General features: G+C 24.8%; 1 protein-coding gene across 1 annotated transcript in view; it reads left to right on the forward strand.

Annotated features, from left to right (window-relative positions):
* The first annotated feature begins 237 nt into the window (after nucleotides 1-237).
* The window catches only part of LOC111626302 (lisH domain and HEAT repeat-containing protein KIAA1468 homolog), a 59892-nt gene continuing 50832 nt past the window's right edge, over nucleotides 238-9297 (forward strand). Inside the window, 1 exon segment of the mRNA XM_023369625.1 lies at nucleotides 238-507. Coding sequence (XP_023225393.1) covers nucleotides 270-507 — 238 coding nt within the window. The 5' untranslated portion in view covers nucleotides 238-269.

Below are 9297 nucleotides of genomic sequence, written 5' to 3' on the forward strand. Positions count from 1 at the left end.
CAAATTTGTGAAAAAACAAATGTTACTATTATACATCATGTGAAGTTTTGTACAAAATATAAAAAAACTTTTTATACAGTATATTTTTGATATCTATAATTTATTTAAGCATTATAAATACATCAGACGATGNTATACAGAAATAAAACTGATTAAATATGAGAAGATAACACGCATAAATTTTTAGGCCACGTAAATAAATTATAACTGTTGATATTTCTCACCAGGTGGAGATAAGCGAGTTCTAATCACGTGACTTTCATTACAAGATGGCAGAAACAGGAAAGAAAGTAGAAATAGATACGGGACAAGAAGGTGATATTCACGAATTAACATTTGATAGAATCGCATGGAAATTATTAAAGGACAATTTCATATTAACGGCACTCGAGTTTCATACTGAACTTGTTGAAGGAGGAAGAGAGTTGCCTCGACTAAGGGATTATTTTTCAAATCCAGGCAATTTCGAAAAGCAAACTAATGAAGTCTCCTCATCACCTGTTTTACGTTAGTAATTTTCTTTTATAAATCTTTATATATAAACATTACACAACGTTAGAACAGAATTATTCTACCAAAGCTTTATATACATAAATATATCACATGATTTTAATATTTAACTGATTGAATATTATGGAACTTGATTAATAATAATCAAGAAGTCAATGATATGAGGATATGATAAAATTGTCTGACATAAGTAATTTCACTTGATTTAAAGATATATTCCTAATGATATTTCAGATGGTTATGATTTATATAGCACATGAAGATAAATATGGTTAATGTAAAATATGAAGAAAAAACTAAATCTACACAAGGCAAATTGGTTATGATGATAATTATGAGAAGTTACTGTATCTGGAATATTTTTATAATTTCAATTGGCAGTCATGATATGTAAATTTGAAATTGAATCATGTAAAAACACAGCTTAAAACTTCTAAGACCAATTAAATATCTTTCGGGAGAAATTTTGGGAATCGCTTGTCTAAGTTGAAAATTCTGAATAAAAGTTTCTTAAAAGTGGATGAAAGTAGCTAATTTTTAATGCTTGCTAAATATGATGATAGCAATCAAGAATGCCTTTCATCTTTTAAAATACGTCAATAAATTATCAGAGCAGTTTATTCTCTTGTTCTTTGAAAAAAATTCACAAATAATTTTGTAGAAATACTACATCTAAATAGTAAAGTGAGAGATTAAAAATTGCCTTAGTACTGATTGATGATTTTTAATTTCTTGTTTTCAAAAGCATTTTAAATCAATGTAAATGTTACAGTAATATAAATATATGATGATTTTTAATTAAAAAACTACTATTGTTGAAAATTTTAAACATTGTTTTTTTTTCCACTGGCATTATTTATCTTAACATTTTTATCCTAGCTGATATATTTTCTATCATCTAAGAATTATTTGTTTTTTCCATATTTTTTAAATATGTTATTTTGTAATGTATTTAATGTCTTTTTATATTGATGTTTCTCCTTTTTGTATCAATGTTCCTATTAGTATCCTCTACTGTAGCCTAGTTTTTTTAAAGTACAGTGATACTTCAGTTTTCATCGATAATCAATCCGGAAACAATTGACAAAATCCGAAATCAACGAAAACCAAGGCAGTTATTTCCATATGAATCAATGTAAATTCAATTAATTCGTTCTAGATACTCCAAAATACATACCAAAAACATATTTTATAGAGCATAAATATTGTATTTAATACTAAAAACAATAAGAAATGAATATAAAATGAATATAAAAGACTAATGTAATGTAAAGAATAAATGAATGTTTAACATTGCATTTAACATAGGAAAACATGTGGGTTGCCCTATGTTTTTGCAAAATTAGCAGGTCGTCACGTAGGCACACTGACAAAAACCGAGACAAATTTTCTGCAAAAAAAATTGACGAAAATGGAAACCGACAGTAACTGAAGTCAATGAAAACTGAGGTATTACTATACCATATTATTTGATGTATCATTCTCCCATAGGCAATGATTTTTCTTTTAAATAGAGATAGATAATTTATATTTTACAATAATATAATAAAAAGTTGACAGCTTTCTAAAAACTAGCTAACATCCAAATCAAGTTGTCATCAGTTGTTTGCATTACATTATTGACATAAGTTATCAGCTTCCAAATTAATTGAAAGATACATTCTTTTATGCTCATGTAACATTTTTGTTGTTGAATGAAAAATTGTCTTGATTGATAAAAATTGATATAGAAAATTTCAAGAACAACATATTTACACTTTTTGTAGTTTTAATTTTTTAAGCAATTTTCTTTGAAATAAGTAAATTTCTATTTCTTTATGAATAAAATATTTTATCTATTGAACAAAAAATTATTGTGCTTGTAGAGTTCAATCCAATAATCTTTATTTACTGATCTGAACTTGAAATTTTCAGATACAGTATAATCTTGATTATCTCAGCCAAATTAATCAAGGTTCTGCATTGTCCAAGGCAAACTTGTGAATATACTATTTTTCTTACACTGTAATTCATAAAAGAAAGTTTAAAATGATAACATACAAACCATTGTGTGTTCTTGTTTTGGTTTGTTCTATTACTTTTTATCATTGGATTTTAATGTGAAGCAAATTATTCATATTAAAATATACTGTACATACAATAATACATATTTTTATTCTTAAAACTATTGCATGTATGTATTAGCTGTATAATATAAAACTTATTATTCTTATATACGATTAAAGTCACTAAGGTATAAAAAGAGATTTAAAAATGATATACCATATAAATCATTTTTATTCATAACTTTTAATATGAAATGGCTGTTGCTATTTGTTTTATTCAAGTTTTCAGCTATCGCAGATAGCATTGGTTCAAATTACCTCAAATGATCAGGGTTCTACTGTACTTAATTCTACTACTAATTGTGCTACTTATTTTTTTGTTAATAATGAGTACTAAAATGCTCTATTTTATAATAAATTTATGTGATATTTAATTTCTGAATTCTTTATAGTGCAGCATTATATTGATAATTGTCTTTTTATATTAATTGTTATATTTTATTATTGTATATATGAAACAATGATTTGTGTGCTTGAACATATTGTATCTTTTTTTCAGATTTTTATCAGATCATAGATCATACAATTTTTTCAGCATTACTAGTTATTTACAAAATCATCATAATATTGATGCAGATAATGTCACAGATAATAATTTTCTTTCTCAAAATTAAAATCTTTATGACAAAAAACATAAATATTCTTTAGCTAATAACAAGAATAGAGTGAGATAGAGTAATTGATGATATATAGTACTTACCTGATATATGAAAATTGCTTTGAATTTTATACATTATTCCTTTTCTAGATTATTCAAAATTTAATTACTGGTAAGTTTTTTTTACAAAATGGTGTTTAAAACATTCATAAGTTATTCCAATTGATGATAATTTTATTAGCTGTATGTAGTTGGTATATTTATTTTTATTTGACTTCATCATTTTTAATTTATAAGAATAATTTATATATATGTAGAACATTAAATACTGTGCAAATACAAATATTTGAGTTACAAGCTTTAACTGTAATAAAAAGTTATATATAAATCTTGAAATACAATCATAATGTAATATAATTATAGTTAATTTTTTTCTGTTAAAAAAACTAAAAAATAAAATTTTTAGATTGAAGATATAAAAGATGCTAGTAGCATTGTAGAAACTTGATTTATCCATATTTATATTTTAAGTAAATATACACCATATTAACTGAATATTGCTAATTGCTTGCAAAAATTTTTAATTTAATAAAATAAAAACTTTTTATATCTAGATACAGTAAATCAATGCAATGTTTATGAAAAAATAGTGCAGAAAAACTTTGCAAAATATTTAAATTCTTTATTGATTTACCTCAGTTTTGATGCAAAAATTCTAATCTTAAAATTAAATACAAGCATTTTGTAAAACTGTTAAATTAATAAGTAGAATAAATATGTAATATTTAATTTAATAACAATAAGTTGTGATAAGATTTATCTTTATGATTTATTTTGTTTAATTTAGTTGTTTAAGTATTTTTAAAAGGTTTTATTAAATTTAATAAATTTGAAATAAAATCTTTAGGTTTGCCAGGAAATTTGAAAAAGGTTTTTGGCAATGACTAGTTATAAATTTTGCTTCAATTTTATCTTTTATATTGGAGAAAAATAGATGTAAACAGTAATACATTAGCTATAATTTTATTTAAAGAAAATGATATAGAACACTTTTGTTTAATTCAAAAAGTTATTCCATTTAAATCATTGAAATATATTAAACAATGGAATATAGAAATTTTCTTAATTGACTAGTTCTGTGTATTAACAAAATATTTTTAGAAATAAAATTTGTAATATACTAAATTCAAATTGGATAACATTGTTTCTTAAAAATTTATATTTAAAATAATGAATAACATAAGCAAATTTGATAATATAATAATAGAAATAAAATATAATAGAAATTTTCATTAAAAACTTTATCAACAAGAAGTGTAAACTAAACCAATGGGAAAATAACTTTATATATATTTTTAAAAAAACATATTTTTTTATAAGTCTGTTTTGTTATTGAATGTCTGCCTTCTGGCTTAATAGGTCTATTAATTTTGTTTTTCTAGATTTTTGTTATTAATGTCTTTATTCTTACAGTATAGGAAAATACTTTTACACCAAATATGCTGATAGCATTCACGATTGTTAATGTACTGTACAGTATATATGTGTAATAAAATTAAATAATAATAATTAATTTTGCTGTATAATTAAATTCTATATATAATATTATACTATAATGTAATTAAATATATTATGTAATGTATATACAACGTTAATCATGGATGTCAAAAATACCTGAAAATTTTGAATTCTTTGGTTAAAAACTTAATAGTTTTTCAAAGCAAATGATTTATTATACCAAGTTATAATTATTTATAAACAATATAATTTGGAAGATTTTAAAAATATTAAATACATTAATATATGTTTCTGTTGTAAAGTCATAAGAAATTAAATAATTATTCCTATTAATTCAGTAAAGTAAATTTATACATAATAAGTTATTACATTTAACCATATTATATATAAATTGTTTTTCAGTTGAATTAATCTTTGGGGATTTTTAACAATTTAGTAAATATTCTGATGTTCTAAAATAAAATAAAACCTGAATAACAAGTTATTTATGTATTTAATTTACCTACTTATTAATAATATACTAATATGAGCTAATGGAAGAGATTTAGTAATAATTAACATTACTAATGACATTTTATTAAATAAATAATTGATTATATTATACTATTTTATTAATTTTTACAAAATGCTGTTGTCTGTCACCAATTTTGTTTCAAATTATATTACTTTTATTTAAAATTCTATTGTAAAAAAAATTAAATGGGATTTAAAAAGTTTATAAATTTTATTACATTTAAACTTTGTTATTTAGTTGTTTCTAAATGAATCATAGACATTAGAATTTTTTATTTTCTGAAAATAAAATTCTATGTCTCATTTCCAAGTCCATAAATCAAAGTTTTGGTAGTTGTATTTTAATTCTTTCAATAATTCCAAAAAAGCACTACATATGTACTGTACAGTACATTTAATAAGATGATAATGTATTTTGTTTTCTAAATTTTATATTAACATAAAAACAATAACTAGAAATATAAATTACATACATATATATAATCTTAAATATTAATTTTGTTTTGGATTTTATTTTAAATATTTTGTAATTCTTATGATTTATATATAATAATTAGGATAGATTTTTTATTTCTATTAATAATATTTTTATCAACAATATTTTAAAATTATTTTCTATTATTTTTTAATATATAGATATACTGTATTTGGTTAAATTTTTTTTCAAATTATACATTCTTCAAGTTAATTTCATTTCCTGATAATTTAGCAATCATTTTCATTTATTATTTAAATATATTTTAAAGTTGATGTTGCTTAACTACAATGACTAGTAACTACAATGAACAAAAGTTTGTTCTGACTATCCATTCTCTTTAATTCAAACATTTTATAAAATATATTACTTTAAATATTTATATTTCCATATATGTATATTTGAAAAAAATAAACATTAGATGTTGTATTTTTTCTATATTTGCCATTTTAATTTTTAATATTTTTTTGTTTTTGTTACATTTTGAATATGCTGATATTGTACATAAATTTAATTATAATTATTAAATTTAAAAAGAGATGGTGACATCCCTCTAGGACAAATTATTGTACATAATTTTTTTTATTTCAGAAAAATATTTTGTATGCCTTTTAAGCAAATTATAAGATGATTTAAAACTTTTCTATTACTGAGTTAAATATTTAAGTACTAATATTTAATTTCTTGAGAGTTAAAAAATTCAAATGTTTAAGTTTTAGTTCCTATTGTTTTTATTTTTTTAGATTTAAGTGTTTTGTTCTGAGAATTTAAATTGTGAAATTTTAAATATCTGTAACTGAAGATGAGATTGTTTCTCTTACTACAAAACCTTCTGTTTTTATAAAGCTAATAACTATAAAGATTATAATAAGATAAAAATATTTTATTTTATTTAATTATCATCATATAAGTTAGAGGTGAGAGATTGATTAGTTATAATTATTTGCTTTGCATTTTGCTTGCTTAATACAGTGGGTGATCGGTTAACAAACAGTTCAGACTACGAACAAATCGTATAACAAACACTTTTGTGAAAGGTTTTTATGTTCAGACAATGAACACCTCGTAGAACAAACACAAGAAGCGACATAAAATAATGAATACCAATTTTCTTTCCTTGTCTTCAGGCAACAATTCGAAACTTTCGGAACATGGGAGATGTCAAAATCAATGCTCAACCTGGTATATACTGATTGGATAATATTTTTCTGAACTTTGAAACTGTCCATTGTAATTCCAGCCTTTTATTTTTCTGACAGAAAGAATTTTTTATAGTATTCGCGAGACTGTTGAGTGGGCACTTGTTAAGTTTTGCTTCTGTTTTTATTTTCAAAAGGTAAGAATATAATAATGTGAGATTAGCTGGGGGCCAAGGAGTTGGTCCCTAATAATTACTTAATTGGCACGGGTTGGTAAAACTTGTCTTGTTGTCACTGGATGGCACTTTGATGAATTTTTTGGTGGGATTACAAGATCTGGTCAACATCAAGATGCTGACACCAGTTAGGATAAAGTTACATGCATCCTAACTCTGAAGTTGTAAACAAAGATTGAGTAGGAGGGATGATTGGATGGATGAGTGGGGAGGTCGGTGAGTAAGTTGATAAGAGTCCAGTTTTTCAAGGAAGACAGGCCATAAAAAATGTACAACACAGGTTTATTTAACTAAATCTAAGACATACAACAAAACTACGTAACATACGATTAAATACTATATAGAGAGTAGCTATATAACAAGACACGATTAACCTACTTCATAGGCTAATTGTGCAAGGGTGTTCTGATATCGTCTGTTAATTCCTATCTACCCAAGCTATGTAGATCAAGAGAGAGTTTACAATGTCTAATTAAAATACCTCTGAGAGAGGCAATTCTCAGTCATTGTGGAGGTGTACATGGCATTCATTCTGTAGAGGGGAAATTGAACCAAGTCGTTGAACTGTTATCTTCTCCTGGGACTGGGTTGGTTCTGTTCTATGGAGATCCGGGAGACTAGAGTGCTTTTTTGGAAGGTAAAAGTTCTTCCAAGGAATTCTAAGGATGAATGCCTTGAAGTACAGGTGCTGCGTCCTTATATTCGTTTTTTGCATGGGAAAATTATCAGGTGATTGGATGCTGTTGAAGACGAAGGTTGATTTTACAGGTGTTGGATCAGAGGTGATCCCAGGAGACAAAGAGAAGGTGTCAAAACGGAACATAGAATGTAATCTTTGGTTTCTGCAATGTTAGATTCATCCTGTTTATGCGGACGAATGTTGACGTTCTCATCCCTTTAACTGTAAATTGTTATACTTTCTTAGTGGTTGTTGATGAGAAAGATGACATTAAATCCTTTTTCTATTCAATGTTTTCTTAATGATTGGAATGGAAAATTAGTCTTAAAAATTTTCTTAAACTTTATGCAAAATAAAGTGCTCGATCTCACAATAACAAAGATAGAGAGTGGACAGAATATGTCTGATGTTGATGGGCAGGTTTACAGTAGGCTGCAGTTCAATCTTATCCAAGAAAGATACAATATAATCAAGAAGATTCAAGAAGCTAAAGGAGTAACAAAAATTACATCCGAGAAATAAAAAACATTGAAGAGCTCACAGTGGAACCTGAAACTGACCTGATGATAGAAGAATGCCAAGAACTGTTGAATGAAAGCATCAAGAAACTCAGCAAGATATGTTTTCTCTGAAAAAGAGGATTAATGCCAACATCTGCCATTAAAGATCTTTTGAAGAAGTGGGAGGATGTCAGAACAAGTTTTAGAATGGCATTCAAACCAAGTTGAGTTCATAGACTTAGGGATCTCTATAACAACAATGCTGTTAATTTCTTTAGAAAAATCCTGAAGAAGAGAAAAAAGCAATCGACATTGGACAGATTCTTTAACACTCCACAAACAGAAAAAAAACATGACTGATAAAAATGCAAGGCAGCATGTATATGCGTTTTTATTATTACACATAAATAAATGTAGTAAGAAAGTATATAATTTTTTATTTTTGGGGTCTCCAGAACAAATTAATCAAATTCCCATAAAAATCTATGGTAAATTGATAATCGGTTAATGAACAATTCAGATAGTGAACAGTCTTGGAATGGGCTATGTTTGTTAACTGATTACCCACTGTACTTAAAACAATAAAATAGATAATGTGTTATGATTGTTTGTTTTAGTAGAACATACAATAGAAAATTCACAAATTTGTGAAAAAACAAATGTTACTATTATACATCATGTGAAGTTTTGTACAAAATATAAAAAAACTTTTTATACAGTATATTTTTGATATCTATAATTTATTTAAGCATTATAAATACATCAGACGATGTAATTTAAATTCTAAGAAATATAATTTTACCATATCTGTTCATAAGGAAGAGTTTATAAATACTTAAAATTCTATTAGTACCTTTATATTGATGTGAATATCTTTCATAAGAAAGTAGAAATGTAAGTTAACTTTATATTGAAAATAGAAATGTAGTTAACTTTATATTGATGTGAATATCTTTCATAAGAAAGATATTCACATCAATATAAAGTTAACTACAATCGATATCAATATAATATTAATATCATA

The sequence above is a fragment of the Centruroides sculpturatus genome, unplaced genomic scaffold (genome assembly GCF_000671375.1).
Source record: "Centruroides sculpturatus isolate CEXI.00-Female unplaced genomic scaffold, Cexi_2.0 scaffold182, whole genome shotgun sequence".
In the NCBI taxonomy this organism is placed as follows: Eukaryota; Metazoa; Arthropoda; class Arachnida; order Scorpiones; family Buthidae; genus Centruroides; species Centruroides sculpturatus.